This window comes from Patiria miniata, unplaced genomic scaffold (assembly GCF_015706575.1).
Source record: "Patiria miniata isolate m_02_andy unplaced genomic scaffold, ASM1570657v1 HiC_scaffold_5, whole genome shotgun sequence".
Lineage (NCBI taxonomy): Eukaryota > Metazoa > Echinodermata > Asteroidea > Valvatida > Asterinidae > Patiria > Patiria miniata.
The window spans coordinates 16,973,977-16,992,040 of NW_024037072.1; the positions used below are offsets into that span (position 1 = coordinate 16,973,977).

An 18,064-nucleotide genomic window follows, 5' to 3' on the forward strand; every position below is an offset into this window, starting at 1 on the left:
TTTAAGATTACGTCACTCATTGTGTTACTCTATGGCAAAAGTAGGGCTTTCCCGCATAAGACGTTTTGTTAAAAAACAATCGCCCCGTGCACATCAAGGACGTAAAAGTATATGTATAGTGTATCCAGCTGTTAATGTTAGGGGACTGGGCAACCGCACTCGCACGGAGTGCCTCCATAAAATAAAAAAAGGGGGGTGCCCATCTTCCAAATGGGGGCGGTCTTCAAAACTGGCCATTTTTAAGCATACTGGCAAATATATGCCGAATTTATTGGAACAAATACTGAAAAAAACCAAAATCTTTCGAACAAATCCGCGGGGGGTGCCCCCTGCCCCCCCTCCACACACACACACACACACACACACTTGACACGCCACTGTGCTGGAATTTACTACCTTACGGAGACATGAACACAACAGGGAACAAAAGATTGTATACGTCTCCAGAAGAACATTTCTATAGATGAATACGTCTCCACAAGAATTTCACGAAATAGATATATGGATTTTACTAAAAAACTAGGAATTTCCAAGGTAGGTTGATCCGTCGCAAATGGAAGAGTTTTAGAAAAGGGATATTTAGTCCAAATTTCAGCCCAGGAAATTAATTCTGGTAAAAATAAGAGCATTTTGAAACTTCAATTTCACACTCGAAAACTTTACTACACGAGAACAAAGAAATGTCTCCACAGGAATACAAATTCCAGAATGGGTGTACTTGTACATTATAATTTGTAGCATACATGAAACAACAATAAAACCTAATCGGTCTTGTAGTTCTGTGGATACCGACTATTGAAGAAAGCCCTTTTAAGATGATGTTACATGACACATGACGATGTCATCACGGAGTCACTCCAAGGAACAAAACTTTGCCAGAGGTACAATGGCTTCCGGATTCATCACGTCCCGGGTTTTACTATCCCGTAGACCATTTGGAAGCTATTTCGGTTTGTTCTGATTTGAGGCTCATGTCCATATTTTGAATTCAACTAAGTTTGATCTTCCGGTATCCCCAGAAGTAAGGGTCAAGCGACTTTACGATTGCGACAAAAATGCTAATCAATTAATTGGTTAATCTGTTGTCTTATTGCAGCATATGAACATCATTTATCATTTTATTTAACTCAAATCGCTTGTGATTAGATATCTGATGACCTCATCATCATCATGACGTCAGCGTAATATGCACAATTTTGGATCAGGGTTCAAAGTTACACGATTATAACATAAACCGTTGAAGAAGAAAACCTCTAGAGAAAGACAGAAAGAAGGGTAAGAAGAGGAGAAGGAAAGAAAATAAGCAGATTAGAACGATTCTAAAAGGGTGAACGGGTTGTGCTTGATCTTCTAATTATTGTCGCTCTAATTATTGCCACGTGTAGTAAGACTGTACAACTGACAATAACACAACACACGAACATGATCAAGTTATCAAGGGTTAATACTTGTAGATCAAATAAAATTCTTTTTTTCACGACAACAAAGCTGAGATGCACCACCAAATGAATTGAGTCAAGATAATAACGGAAAGGTGAATTGATCTCGTATAGATTAATAAAACAACTCCTGATGCAAACACTTACTGCGAAACGTCCTGTCGACATATGGCTCATTGCCACCAGCTGTTTGCCCCTGCTGCAGCTGCCAGTTGGGCCAGTCCTTGTCGATTACTCTCCAACCACAGAGCCCTTCCTCGAAGGTGCAGTTGAAGCCTGCGTGTCAAATAATTACAGATTCTTCGTCGTTTTCAGACCCGATAATTTGTTGGAATTGCTGAAATTCATACTTCATGAAGCTAATAATTTACCGTGACATTTCCTCGGTGTCGCACAATGCACTGAGGGTGTCAAGCAAAGAAAAGGAGTTGTTTTCACCTCACCAAAAAATAAAATGTCACCTCCTCGATTTTTAAAAATGATTCTGCGTAAATTGTCTTCGATCTCGAACAATGTATTACCTACCGCCACGAATTACGTCATCAAAGGACCCGAAATGTGAGTACACGAAAAGTCACGATAACGTCAGATAAAAGTTAATTGTGTACAGACTACAGGGAAAGAATGAAATATCGTGTTAATTTTTTTTCGGTCTGATTGATCTTAGGTTGAGAAACACATCGGTTAAAATGTTTTACCATGATACAATTATTACAAGAGTAACTGAGATTTCTTTTTTAGATAAACGTCAAAAGCATCCAATTGGATACCCTATTCATATTTAGTGATCGCAATTTTGGAAAATATTCTTTACTGGTTAGATGCCACACGCACGCACAAAACGAGCATTAAAAGTGCATAATGCTTATCTACTCTTTAAGCATTTGTATATTAAACAAGAATGTGTACCAATTCAATTTCGCACGAGCACACCGACCTCTTTTTGCCACTTATTGACACAAATAAACTTCATACCGGTTCAAGTCAACAGAACTACCTTCTTGGTTCCTTCTCATCTTTTTTTCAGCACAGTCTAAGACACTCAGGGGGTATCCAACTAGGTCACGTAACAAACAAAATGTATGTTTGCCCTACAATCGCAGGACTCACTCCAAAAGCACTTTGAGATACTACGGGCTGTGTCTCTGGAACGCTTTGGATGATGTTGGTCGATTTAAAGGCTTGTAAAAGAGAATTTGGAGTTTTCAATTTGTGACAACTTTTCAGCATTTTTCTGCAATCTTTGATATTTCTTTTATAAAACTGTACTTACTGTGTTCTTTCATTACGCAATACTTTGTACTGTCTGTCCGTTTGTCTGTCTCTTTTTCCTGTTCCCTTTTTGTTTCCTATCATATGTTTATTGATCGGTTAACTTTTTTTCTTACAATTGTTTTCCTGTGTTTAACATGTTTATACAAGCTTCAACTTCTTGAATTTCCCTGAATTGTTTTTATTCGGATTTTGCCGGATAGTATACTTATTTAAAGTATACTTATTTGATTTAATAGTAACTAGTGCAGGGCCAGTTGAAAATGTGTCTGTTTGGAGGGGGCAGAGAACTGCTCATTCAAACAACGCACATTACATGTTGCTAGCTTTCACAGGTTGAACGCACATTTATAGGTTGAACGCGCACTTTGTACACGTCGCCATCCCCTGGCACTGATATTTACCCATACTGGACTATGGTATCGTCCTACAGTAAAGGTTGCTCAGTCAGTCGCCTACAGTAATTTTTGCTCAGTCGACGACAAAATGCGTATACCCGTGCAGCCTCTCGCGTCCTCGTACGCGTACAACCGTGCTGTGGCGTCTGAAATGTGCTTGTTTGGGAAGCGCAAATTGCTTTGCTGCAGGTATTGGTTGCATGCTTGCAGAGTTTTTGAGAACTGCTCGTGCAAACAACGCACGCGATTCAATGGTGTTGTTTTCACAGGTTGAACGCACACTCACGTCAAAGTTTGTGCCAAGTTTGAAATTGTTTGGGCGAGTGTTTCTCAAAAAGGCTGCAAAAATAGCGCAGATATTACTCTCCCCTACTGGACAATGGTATCGTCCTGCAGTAAGGTCGCTCAGTCGACTGCAAAAATAATGTGCTCGTGCAGCCACCACGTAGGTGTACATACGGTAACATGGTACGCAATGCTATATATTCACCCATACTGGACAATAGTATCGCCCTACAATGCCCGTGCGCGTGCCATAGACTTATGGCGCGTGCCCATGTCTTTTTTGCATTGTTTGCGTCGTATAAGAGCACGCGCGGTTTAGCTTAACATGACGTAAACAATTGAAAAGAACGGCAGTGCGTGGTGCTATGTTCTAAGCTATATTCTGGCGCGCTAGGCCTCAGAACATACTGCTTTTTTGCAGCTTTTTCGAGAACCCCTAGTCCAAACCACTTCAAACTTGGCACTGTACATTCTGTTGTCCCGAGCAATGCACCCGCCGATTTTCAACTCCATACGGTGCCCGGTTCTGGAGATAATCGGCGGACAGACAGACAGACAGACGGACAGACAGACAGAGATTCCTTGAATTGTAGTATAGACTAGTGCAGGGCCAGTCGAAAATATGCGTGTTCGGAAGGGGCAGTTGAGAACTGCAGCTCGTGCAAACAACGCACATTATTCAACGGTGTGAACGCACACTCGCAAGTTAAACTCACAAAATGTCGTCAACCCCCCCCCCCGGCACATTCTGTGCAGTGATGGTTGCTCAGTTGAGTACAAAATGCATGTGCCCGTGCATGCCACTCACGTATATGTACGTACGAAGACATGGTGTGCAGTGCTATAGCCCTACAATATGCCCGTCATTTTTGCAGGGCCCCGGCACTGATATTCACCAATACGCCCGTGCAGCTACTCACCTACGTGAGTAAGGTTGCTCAATCCACCGCCTACAATAGTGGTTCAATCGACTGCAAAATGCATGTGCCCGTGCAGTCATCACGTACGGAAACATATGGTACGCATACAGTGCTATTCACCCATACTGGACAATGGTATCGCCCTACAATGCACGTGCGCGTGCCCGTCCTTTTTGCATTGTTTGCGTCATATTGAGCACGCGGGCTCTTGCTTTAACATGACGTAAACAATTGAAAAGAACATCAGTGCGCGGAGTTCTAGGCTATATTCTGGCGCGCTGGGCTTCAGAAAATACTGCTTTTTTGCAGCTTTTTCGACAACCGCTCGTCCAAACCACTCCAAATCGACACTGCACATTCTGTTGTCCCGAGCAATGCACCCGCTGATTTTCAACTCCATACGGTGCCCGGTTCTGGAGATAATCGGCGGACAGACAGACAGACAGACGGACAGACAGACAGACAGAGATTCCTTGAATTGTAGTATAGACTAGTGCAGTGCCCGTCTAAAATGTGCATGTTCGGGAAGCGCAAATTGCTTTGCCGCTGGTGGTATTGGTTGCTTGCAGCGTTTTTGAGAACTTCTCGTGCAAACAACGCACGCGTTATTGTTTATCCCAGCCCCCCACCCCCAGTGAAGTACCCATTGTTGATAGTGGAATATCCCCCAGTGAAGGTCAGCTAGCTCTTTGCACGTACACGCGTGCAGCGTTAATTGTGACATCACAGTCCACAACTCAGTAGTGGCGCCATACGCACGCGCGGTGTTGCGTCATATTGAGCACGCGCGTTTTAACTTTACATGACGTAAACAATTGAAAAGAACTTCAGCGCGTGCGGGTGTTATGTTCTAAGCTATATACTGCCACGTTTGCCTCAGAAAATACTACTTTTTTGCAGCTTTTTTGAGAACCGCTGGTCCAAACAACTTCAAACTTTGCACTGCACATTCTGTTGTCCCGAAAAATATACCCGCCGATTTTCAACTTCATACGGTGCCCAGTTCTGGAGATAATCGACGGACAGACAGACAGACAGAGATTCCTGGAATTATAGTAAGACTAGTGCAGTGCCCGTCTAAAATGCGCATGCTCGGGAAACGCAAATTGCTTTGCCGCTGGTATAGGTTGCATACTTGCAGAGTTTTGGAGATCTGCTCGTGCAAACAATGCACGCGATTCAATGGTGTTGTTTTCACAGGTTGAACGCACACTTACGTCGAAGTTTGTGCCAAGTTTGAAGTTCGACCACCTACAATGGCTGCTCAGTCGACTGCAAAATAATGTGCCCGTGTACATACCAAAACATGGTATGCAGCGCTATTCACCCATACTGGACAATGTATCGCCCTAAGTACAATGCACGTGCGCGTGCCCGTCCTTTTTGCATTGTTTGCGTCATATTGAGCACGCGCGCTTTAGCTTAAACATGACGTAAACAATTGAAAAGAACGGCAGCGCGTGGTGTTATGTTCTAAGCTGCCACGTTTGCGTCCGAAAATACTGCTTTTTTGCAGCTTTTTCGACAACCGCTGGTCCAATCCACTTCTAACTTGGCACTGCACATTCTGTTGTTCCGAGCAACGCGCCCGCCGATTTTCAACTCCATACGGTGCCCGGTTCTGGAGATAATCGGCAGACAGACAGACGGACAGACGGACAGACAGACAGACAGAGATTCCTTGAATTGTAGTATAGATATATTTATACTCATAACGATTTGAAAATTATGTTAATAAATTTCTAATTGAATTGAATAAAAAAAGGTATATAAACGAGACTACGTTTCAACTTCAATATACATATTTAAAATTGCATCTCACCTCTTACAACGATTGATATAGTCATACTGTCGATCAGTTCACCATCTGTGTCGATCGCTTCGCATTGCAGTGTCTTTCCATGGATGTCTCTGTTAGGTGACACAACGACACTACTGATAACGCTGAATCCGTCGATGGTGTCGACGCTTCTGTTTCTGACTTGTTTTACTCGCTGGCCAGCCAAGGTCCACACAAGTTCTACAAAGTGAGTTCAAAAGAAAACGACCTAGTTAAAAACAATTTAAAAAAAGTGTGGCTCGCTCATTTAATATAAATAACATAGGACTAATTGACACGTGTTTTGAAGCTATTCAGCTAGTTACTGTAAAAAATGCATGTAATTTGCACAAGTTATCTCCATTTTAATAAAAAATACCACAAAATTCAGTTTTAATTTAAAATTCAATGAACATACCTCCTTGAATGAACGAAAACTTAAAATGAAAAAAGACAAAAATCCCCATCATCATTTCAGAAAGAAATTGATTCGTTCCTTATTTCAAACACAAACTTCGACAAAAATAATGTTTTAGTCTTGACTCAAATTATTAAAACCTCATTTGTATTTTAATGCCTGTGTGTTGTCTCCGGTTTTCACTCGGCTGAATAGCTTCAAAGCGTTTAGCATTTCACGGACAGCTTTTTTTGTGATATGAGTGAAAGAACATGCTCGTTTAATACATTCTTGATTGACGTATCAAACTTAATTTCTTTTAAATGGGAAATATTAATACAGGTAAGGTTACTTTCTTTTTTACTCACCCTTGACCTCGCGGTTGACGTCTAGTATCGTGCATGTAAATGGATGATTTCTATCCGAAAAGACTGCCTCTCCACCATCTGAAGGAAAGTCTCCAGTTGCATCGAAGAGGAACATTCGAGGGATAACTAGGGGAAATGAAGTATCCAAATAACGGAGACAGACAACGTAGGACAGTGATTGGAGGAAGATGAATATAAAATAAAAATGTAGGTGTTCGTAACCAATCGAAATGTTGCCGTTCTGATATTGTTTGATAAAGAATAATACATCCTGATGATTTGTTTTCCTCGTTTGTTCGAAAGGGCGAATAAAATGAAGTCGTTTTCCTAGTTCCTGATTTTTCCTAGTTCTAGATAGCTTCAAATAAAAACCTACCTATTTTGGATTAGTCTCCAATAAAAAACTTTTCTGACGATGTGCATTTTGAAAAGGAAAAGAAAAACCCCATGATACACAACATTTTTTTCCGATAAAATCTTTCAAAGAGGAATTTCAGCCAGATTTCCGACTTGCACTTTGACTAGTTTGGACGGTTTGTAGAAAATCGCGGGAGCTGCCAATGGACGAACAATTTTCTCCTCGGTGCATTACTCGAACAATGTGATTTCGAATATTTTGTTTATACACAATAGTCGTATAAACTCTTCCATCGAATCTTTGTTAAATCAAAATAAGATGTAGAGTCTCTAATTTTTGAAAATTCGCCAACGAATGACTGTACGCATTTGACTAGTTCTGGGTAGCACATGTACTTATTCGTAACTTACGACCCAACTACACGCGCGTTAATCGATTTTGTGCTGTGTCAAATGTTTTCGGTCCGTGCGTGAGTATCTGCCGTTGCGCTGCAGACAAACGTTTCAAAATCATTTACGTTTTTCTCTTTGTTAAATTCGGTGGAATTCTCTTGAATGAACTTTTTTGGGAAAATGAAGTAATAATTTATCAGATTGATTCGCCAAGTTCTGGCTGGAAAAAAAAATGATTTTCTCGCGTGATTCTTTTTTTTTTTTTTGCGCGAAGCAGTTTTTGATCGATTCGGAGCTGATTGAACCGATCCGGAACTAGTGTTACGAACCCACTTAATCTGTAATCCTTTAGTACGGTTTGCTTCCGCTCTAGAATTTTCGGTATTTAATGAATATTTGTTATGGTGACTTCGCGCGGGTAAATACCCAATATAAGCACTCACTGGCTTTTATTCGCTCTCAGTTGGTGCCCATGTACAACCATTATGTGCGATTCCCATTAGGGCGTCGTTGAGCCAGCATCTCCCGCCGTTCTACCGAGCTACGTACTCCTCATCGCTGGATCGTGGCCGAGGCTGACGGTACTATCGGACGGAGACCTGGATTGTCGTGGCCCGCCTGATGTGGCTGACTTCCCGGTGCTCAACGCTGACTTACCTGTGGCTTGGCTGATCTACAGCTGGGTGCGGAGATGCTTGTTTCGATGGCTGCGCTAATACCGTTGTGGGCACTGGCTGGGCGGGGCCTGTTCCTGCTACTGGTTCCTTATTGGTAATTATATTCGGCCGAATACAATTTGCCTTTTTTTTTCTCGCTCATTAACTCTATTTTGCCGGCTTGTTTTTTACTGTATTTTGCCTGTTTGTATAATTTGCTGCTTTGCTAATTTCTTTGTAATTTATTTTGCTTTGCCTGTATCTGATGCTTTGGGGTTCTTGCATGAAGTTTAAAGTTGCAGACTAACTAAAAACGTTTGTTGTATCACACACTGTCCTGTTGATTGATTTGGGGGAATTAGTTAAATTTTGTGAATTATATATTGGTCTCTTTTTTGCCTTTGATTCAAAAGTCATGATTCCCGTTCTTATTACTTATTTCTTTCTACCGTGCGTTCCCCGCACATAACACCAGGAAAAGTGACATCGGTACTTTCTACGTCGTAAGGTAAAAATAAAAAGAGCCTATAAATTTGGAAAATTAGTATGTAGGATCTCCATCACTCAGGTAATCTATTGAACCAATGTCATTTGAAATTGTGGAGTAATTGAGCTGAAAGCAGCCGGAATGATGTTTGCTATCCGGAACTAGGAAAACGACTGTAATAAAGTTTAATAAAAAAAAGCATATGTTTGATAATTATTTATCACTAACGACAAGTTCCTTTCAAGTTTGACAAAGTTCCACATTGTCAAAATGCGTTTCGCGGAAATACCGCGGTAGAGTTTGGCATATCCGGGTTAATGGTAAATATTATATCATATCATATTATATCATACCAGTATTAATGTCATCGATTGCCACGTACGACGGAACGACGTCACCACTGACTGCCTGAAGAGCAATTTGAAATTCCGATGCAGCATATCTCACACAACTCCTGGCTTTGAACCAACCCCTTGGATTCGTATATTGACCGCTTCTGGTTAGGATGATTTCACCCTCACTGATTGTGTGATATACTGGAAGCTTGTACACATTGAGGGTCGCTGTTACACCAATTAAAAAGCAAAATAAAGACGAAATGAATCATTTATTCCATTTTTCTGTTTTTTCATTGAAAGATTATTGTATTTGATATTGCAGGAGTAATGAATGTAGAATCTGAGTAAGTGTTTTTTCATCATCAGAATTCTGCATCTGAATTCTGTTTTTGTATCAATTGTAAGAAAAACAATATCGTTATTCCCTTTTTGTTTGTTTATATATTAAATGTTGTCACATTTGACACAGACATTCTTACCGACTCAAATCGGTACAAATGTTATACTTATGGTATTTTTATAATAGAGTTTAAGCTGCTTTTTGCGCCAACGGCGGCAATATTGTTTTCCCTGCATGCATTCTAGTTAGTCAGATTGCTTTGATCTCTTGTTCAAGTCAGTTCTCGATAAGACTAGGCAAAAACCAAATAGTTTGCACATGGCCATGTTCTTTTAACAAAAGGGTAGACGTTTATGTATCAATCATTTTAAATCGGCTCCCTTGCTAGCCATGAAACCCTTCATACTTTTTTTCGGTACCATGTTGACTTCTTATCAAATTTCATGCTAATCGGCAAAGGCGTTCTGTCAGGAGGTCTTGCAGGAAGTTTTTTAATGGGGATTTTGTATCCTGTCCATGATATAGGTTCAACTTCTGCGGGGGGAGGATGACTTAATAAACCTTACACAATGAAAATGAACACTTGTTCATGTAATGAAAAAAATATAAACAGCCAGTGAGTCAATCGTAAACGTCCACTACGGCACATTGTACAATAACCATAGCGAGTCATTAAAATTCATACCGACGTTTCTAGGCAATACCTAAGTACTCACTGGATAGTTTTTGAGAATTGTGACATCAACACGTTGGTAATGAATATGGAAGTTTGTTTTAGCATAAAATTAAACACCCTTTAAGTTGCAATTCGTGGATTGAACATTTTAATTGGATGCAAAGAGTCATTTTAATCATGCATTGTGAAAATGGTTTGGAAGCCTTACCCATGCCGTCTCCATACATATTGTACCAGAAACTGAAACACCACTTGTTTCCTGGCTGTTCTCTACTTGGCGAAACGACAGGGCTGACAACTGTAGCCTTCCTGCCAAAAACGTGTGCTGTAGTATGACTGATGTAGTAGCCACTCGCATCTGTGCAGGGTAGGGATTTTTTTCATAGATTACAAGCACAGATGACTTTGGAATAAATGTTGCAATGATTGTTGAAAGAAGATCGGCAGATATTTATTCAAAATTTAGAAGAGGCATCATGGGTTGGCTTGCATTTCTTAAGGCAATTTATTTGGTTAAGTCAAGGCAATTCGAAAACAAAAACATACTTTAATTTCTACGAATCGAAACCAGTCAAATTTTTAATTTAACACCTATTCGGATTTTTAGCGACATCTTTTGGGCAAGCTTTCATTTTATGACACGAAAACAATACAGGATTATTACAAATTTAACCCATTATCATAAGCTTTGAAATTATTGACTATTGTTAAGGAAATAACAGTGTGAGGTGCGTGATAATGACCGGGTTTGGGGGTGACCGCTGTTAATGGACCGAGACGAAGTTGAGGTCCATTAACAGCGGTCACCCCCACACCCGGTCATTATCACGCAGTGAAGACCGGCTCCTCACACTGTTATTCCCATTAATAAATACCTTTTTAACAAAATAAACAATTAAAATGCTCCAATTTTGTGTCTTTCTTTCGGCGATATTTCCAGACTTTTCTGTGTTCATGTTCATGGGCCATATTTTAGCTTATGCGTAGAACCCTGTCTCTTCAATAAGCGTTTTATATACACCACAGCCGGGCCCAGGCTGCGCTGGACAACGTCTTCATTGCGCACGCTTACGACGTCGAGGGGTTTGGACTTCTGTTGCCGTAGCGAAACAAATTACAGCAATGTTTTCGTATTTTTACCTGATGGAGGAAGCTGAAATTTCGTTTACACATTCCTTGTGTCCAGAATTACAAAGATGCTTGGTTTAGGAAAGGTAAATATGTCGATGGGCGAAGTGTTCAAAGAAAATAAATCGTAGATCTACGCTCATTCGTCGTAAACATCCTCAGTATATACTGCACTGCTGTACGATGTCGTTTCAAAACTTCCTTACGCGCGCGCACCCATAGCAACCGTGTTGCGTACGCGCGCGTCAGTCACACGCGAAGGTGGTTGAAGCGCATGTGCAGTGCTGTATTGTTACAAGCTGCCGTATGACTGTTGTAAATTTTGCCAATCATTGCCTTCCATGGGGCTGGATCAATGCTGGTTCAGGGGCCATTTTTTCGCTTGTTCTTTGAAGCCGGTCTTTATATCACCGTTAATACACCCTCACGTGATCGAGTCTCGACCAATCAGAAACCATCAACTCTCCAAGGTATTTATTAATATGATTTATCATAAACTAGCGGCAGTAGGCTTCCGTTGATATCATTTTATTGCTGTGGTCATGCATCACTAAGCTCCATTGAATTGAAAATGGTAGGCCTACGTGAAACCTTTATGAGACAGGTAAGTGTAGAACATATTACTATACCTCATACATATTCATGATCGAGAGCCGAACTCTCATTGGTCAATTCACCATCACGTGCCAGATGTTATTCTTGCTGTTTACCAAACGCGCGCGCGAGGATTCACGCACATTGTAAATACGCAAGCGTAGTAGACTGTCGCATGGGTTACCCGTGCGACAGTCTACTACGCATGCGCTTTACAGAGCAATCGAGGAACTGTCGCACGGGTACAGTACGCACGCGCGAACATCGCCCAGGAGAGATGCATGGTTGCACGGTTCGCGTAAATGTTAATTTCCAGAGCTCAATGATGCCGTACTGGAGAAAATGTATAGACCGTGTAAATATGTCTCCTGTGCGAAAGAAAGTTGTACACATTGCAAACAACTGTATTTACAACTGTAGTAACTGTATTATATTGCAAACGAACTGAACTAGTAATTGAAGTTGAACAACAATATTCTTTTGGTGAGCTGCACAAGTTTCCCCAAATTTTGTTTTAGGTGCATAATAATAAAAAATAAATCGGTAACTGAATATGTATGAGGTATAGTAAAACAAATATAACATGGTTTATTTCGGGGAGCCAATATCGACTGTCCACCCTCAAACCATGTTATATTTGTATAATAATCAATTACAACACGACTATGTCTGAGACAAAGAGAAAAATATTAACAAAGCGGGATGTCTTTCATTGATGGTCTTATGCTTTCATCTTGAAAGTAAAGGATGTGGTATCTTTTGGGCTCTTTTCAGGGCATAAGATAATTCACCAGCCCCACAGATAATTTGCTGTCTGATATCGCTTCTAGATTTTTTTAGGGGGGGGGACAGAGTAATCACACAGAATCATAGTGCGGAATGGCGTTCGAAGTCAACAAATTTAACTCTATGTTTACTTACTTTTTTTGCAGAGATCGTATTTAGCAGACACGGTTTTTAACATTGCACCTGTACCTCTGCCTTCTTACCTTCAGGTTTTGAAGTCCTGAACTCATAACTTAGTGGACAGTTTTCGGTAATCACCCGGAAGTGGGGAGCCGGATCATAGAAGGTATGTGCCACCTTTTTGTAAAAGGGGCATGTGGAAGGTGATACACATGATTTAACGTGCTGGTACTTATCAAGTAAGATCACAATTTGACAAAAATCCTTTTCCCGCCAATCTTAAATGTCGGTTTGAATGTATACTCGCCTTACTTCTGGATGTGCGCAGGTTTTACGCCAAACCGTTCCGAGGTTTTCATACTACTCTAAGATAATCAATCTTAGTAATGCATGATTAGATGAATGAAATCAAGACAAGAACGGAAAGCTTATGCCCCTAGGTTTATGCTAAGTCCAACGAAATGATCAATTCAGTTTATAGTCTGGTCAAATAATATGTGTTTGTTGGTAACCTATCTTCGGGACACCGTGTATAGATTAATAAAACATCACGTGATGCAAACACTTACTGCCAAATGTCCTGTCGAAATCTGGCCTTCTGACTAAAAGAGAAGTTTGCCCCTGCAACAGCAGCCAGCTGGATATGTCCTCGTTCGATTGTCTCCAACCACAAAACCCTTCCTCGAAGGTGCAGTTGAAGCCTGTGCTTGCTGTGACCAATAAAAACGGAACGCGTCATCGTTACGTAATATAAGCGAATGAAAAACAAAATGGAAGGAATGACGGGGGAATGGAGAGAAACAATACAGAACGCACAAAATGACTCCGTGCCTCCAAAATCGTCTTATAAAAAGTTATCATGCCTCGTGTTGTTAAGAGGTTGCTTGTGAAAATTGCTTCGTGTAATTTTGCTCAAGACCCAATGAGAAACAAAAAATGATAAACCGTGCAAAAACGTTGTAACTCAATTTTGAGGTTTTTTTTTTTTTTTAAACCGCATCAATAGGTTTTCGATGGCTCGTTAAAGGTTTACGTTTCATTAAATGAAAAGATAAAGTAACCTCAAAAAGACAATTTAGTCAGAAACGTGTTCAGTATGGATTTATGGCCCACCAAAATCACGTGCATAGTTTTCTGTTTGGGCGATTTCGGGGCAACAATGATGAAGCACATGTTAGCATATACTAGTGTGACTCTGTGTAGCTTCGCGTAGATCTCGGTATCGACCAATGGAAACCGGCAAAATGGTGGTATTTATTAATTAATAACTCGTGTAGGAGGCGATATAGCAAATTTGTACTGCACACCGTAATGGATAGGAACCTTATTAATATTCGTGAGGCTTGAAAAGATTGACAGATATTGCAAACACCATAAATGTTACATCTTTGAAAACTGCACGTACCCAAGGCTTGTTTCCCAATTTCAACGAAAAGTACGAAACATATCACAACTATTGTTAGCACATACTTGGATCATTATAAGGAAAACAAACCCTGAAAGTTGCATGAAGATACGGTCTTCCAAACGGGAGAAATTGATTTTCAATGATTCGCCAGCGAACATCCACATCTTTGTGTGCATGTTGGTTCATTCATAGTATTAGTAACCTTTAGAAATCGTAACCTTTAGAAATCGGCCTTGGAAACCACATGGCTGAATATAGGAACAAAGTTTGATTAACATTTGGGGGCATTATACGTGCGGTGGTCAATGGAGTGAAACAACAAAAACATACAAAAATAAACAGGAACACAAAATAGAAACCGATAAAATTGGGTAGAAAATCGATTGTTTCTTAATGACGACGTTATTCTGAGCTAGAGAAAAAACACATTGATTAGGCATACGGGTAACATATTTGAAGTTATATGGCAATGTAGATGGCGGAACAAGAAAAGAAAAGGAGAGAGAAAGAGAGGGTGAGGTGCTAAGTTGTTTAAATCCAATGGAAACTAAATGTTCGGTTTACCTATTATTCCATCATTGTAGAAGCTCTTATTAATTTGCTTTTGCGTACGAATAACTTTATTTCCTTTCATATGGAAATTGCGCACGAAAAAAACCCAAGGCAAACTGCATCCCGACGACTAACGGTGGAAACTTTCCAGTTGGTGGTAAAAGTCGTATAAACACAAGACACGTACGGTACGACAGACATGTAGGCGTAACCACACAGGTAGTCTGTGGTTAATTGAAATGGGAAAGAACACGTTTAAAACGTATTTTTTTTAAGTCACTTGGACCCTCACAACCAAGGAGGAGAAGTCACTGGATGGATGCTTCACTCGCATGCTACGTATAGCCCTCAACGTATCGTGGCGGGATCGTATGAGGAATGATGACCTCTACAACGGCAAGCAGAGAGTGACTCACAAGATCAGACAGCGTCGTCTTAATCTTGCTGGCCACTGCGTCCGCCACCCTGAGCTTGCTGCCCACCCAACCATACTGTGGGAGCCCACCCAGGGCACTGCCTTAAGAGGGAGAGGAAGTCTAACCTTTGTGGACCAGCTCAAGAGGGACACTGATCTCACATCTGCAGAGGAGCTGCGCACCTGCATGGTAGATCGAGACAGCTGGAGGAAGAGGGCTCAGGGACTGGCTCTTGATGTCGTCACAACCCAGGCGACCCCGACATGATGATGATGATGATGATGATGATGATGATGATGAAGTCACTTTTCATTTGACACGCCTTCCATTCCACTAACAAGGGCGTGGCATTAAAGAGTCTGACAACCAGACATTCATGTGTACAGTGCCATACAACAAACGTGTCATAATTATATGCAAGCATGTAACTTTGATGCGATTCCACGCTAGCACTGGCTAATAGTTGGGGAGGGAATGAAAATCAACGATGCTTTATCCCGACCAGCGGAGTGATGATGATGAAAGCAGATCTCTTTACAGGTTGAGCCAAAAAGAAAGTGACCCGGTTTAAAGATGTTTTTCTTTTAAAAGCAGTCAAATTTGATACACCAATGAAGTATGTCTTAAAAGAGCATGTTCTTCCACTCGGCTGAAAAAAAAGGAATTACCAAAATTGATCTATGCTATTAGTTATGCATGTTGTGCTAAAATAACCCATTTTTTATAGCAGTTCAAGGAATGCCAAAGGAAGCAATCGAACTTAGCGAGAATTACAGATTACACGCAAGCATTCAAAAACAATTGATGTTTATGGTCAAATTTTGTGTTTTCAATATGAGGAACAATTCAACTCTTTTTTTGCTTTTCTGAATAATAATGGCGATTTTTGTATGTTTTCCTTTTCAAGCTGTCGTTCATTCATCAGTTCGTCGAATGGTCAATTATCAGTGGTTAACAGCTGAATGCTGTGATCGTTTTAATAGACTGAGAGCTGCATGGATAGGGTTTAATAAAAATGTTGGGAACAAATCCCATGAAAGTCTTAAAGCATAGTATCATCGTCCCTGATCACAGAATTGCCAGTCTTAAGTTTCGCTAGATCAGATACACACACACACACACACACACCCATACTTGTTTCACATGACTAGTGTGGACTTTCCATTGCTTCCGTGTAGTTAAGAAAAACCAGTGAAAAAACTTATTTTTCTCAAACTGTGAAAACTCTTTCAACCCAATTTTTTTTCTATGATTCCCTTTAGTGTTTCTCTTCATTCTGCTACCGATAAACCTAACCCAAAAATGCCTCTAAACCTGTTTTCCAGAAATGGGGAAACACTGTGTGGACGTGGGGTAAGTCCACACAACGTCGGTGCTACCTACATTATGTGGACGTCTTTTGTTCGGAAGTCCACACTGCGTATGTAAGACAAACTCACCCTGACTCTGTGAGAGCATAGACTTAAGAGAAAATGAAAACCGTATTTAGCATGAAAAATACATGATGATCGTACGTTTTTACACCAAAATAGTCTACGATGTGTAGAAGACTGATTGTCGTGAGCTAAAACTCTCGTAGTTTAAACTTTCCTTCAAAAATGAGGTCAAGGGAACAAGAACATGTCGTGGGTATTAGTGTTATTGCGTGAAAAGTATTGCGTTATTTCGAAATATTTTTCTTCACTTGTTAAACCAGGCACTGTCGGATTTTCAGAGTACTCAAACTCATTACTGGGGATCATAAAGGAAATAATCAAAGTCAAATCTTCAGCAGGGGCGGCGAAACCGTTAGGGCGATGTCACCCCGCCACAGAAAAGGTAGCGATTTTGCTTCCTTCCTTCACTTTTGACCAAGCTGTTGGGGTATGATCGGACTTTCCGTCTCCGTACAATCTATTCGAAGAGACAGAATATCCTAGGAATGAGTGTCCGACAGGACCGGATATTCTTTCCCCTTTGTGATTTTTTTTTTGTTAGGTGAAAAACAGACGATGCTTGACTGTTGTTCGGGATTTTATAACTGACACCTTAAAAAAAAAATGTAATCCTGTGACTGATATGCTAGTATTGTGAAGTCAAGATTAATTTGGTTGGTTTCAAAACTGTTCAAGCGCCGCTGATTCGGCTATAAAAGTACAATATAAACCTGAACATTGACGGATTAGAATTTGTTTGGCAGTTCATATGAATAATATTAACGCTGACTTAGTTGTGATTCACTTGTGTACTTGACTACAGCAATGCTTTCTCGATTGGAGATGTGAAGGCGCCTTGACTACCATCATACTATAGCCTAGAGACATCCTGCCGTTGATTATGCATCGGAGGTACATCCGATGCATCACTAGAAAAGTACGTAAAACAAATCCTACTTTTTACCCTTCTTAGTAAATGTTTGAATCAAACTTGTTTTTGTAATAGCTCTAACCTCTAGAGGTGGAAAAGTTTAACTTATTTATTTAAATACAGTATGGACAACTGTCTAAAACATCCAGTAACGGCCATGGCATGTAAATCTGCCTGGGGGTCAGGTACATGTATTTCTATATACAAAATACCATGTGGGGTAAGTTGTTAAACTGTAGAGGAAACGGTGCAGAAGAAACGCATCTAAATACTGTACATACACAACGCATGCGGCTGGCTTGTTTCCGATATATTGATTAGGTAAATCAATGTATCGGAACATGTTCCCCAGCGTCCACACTTGACATTGCGTAAATGCAAGCTTGATAGTGTTTGGTACCAGATTATCATTTCCAGACACCAGTGCCTTGCCTTTTGACGTGTTATACATATCCAGTTCATTCAATCAAGAAAAGCTGTCAAAAAATGGAAACTTTACACTGAAGGAATAGCAGTACCTCGAAAAGTATATTCAATATTAATTAGGTCACTCGTGATTCGGACTCGGA

The 18,064-nt window shown here is 40.5% G+C and overlaps 1 protein-coding gene across 1 annotated transcript; it reads right to left on the reverse strand.

Annotated features, from left to right (window-relative positions):
* Positions 1-652: 652 nt before the first annotated feature.
* Positions 653-10,497, reverse strand: LOC119740375. Its single transcript, XM_038215649.1, has 6 exons — positions 10,354-10,497; positions 9,145-9,354; positions 6,899-7,024; positions 6,137-6,334; positions 1,587-1,715; positions 653-1,253 (listed from the first exon to the last, which is right to left on the reverse strand). The coding sequence occupies exons 1-6, from the start codon at positions 10,370-10,372 to the stop codon at positions 1,177-1,179; spliced, it is 759 nt and encodes a 252-aa protein (XP_038071577.1). The 5' UTR covers positions 10,373-10,497; the 3' UTR covers positions 653-1,176.
* Positions 10,498-18,064: the final 7,567 nt, after the last annotated feature.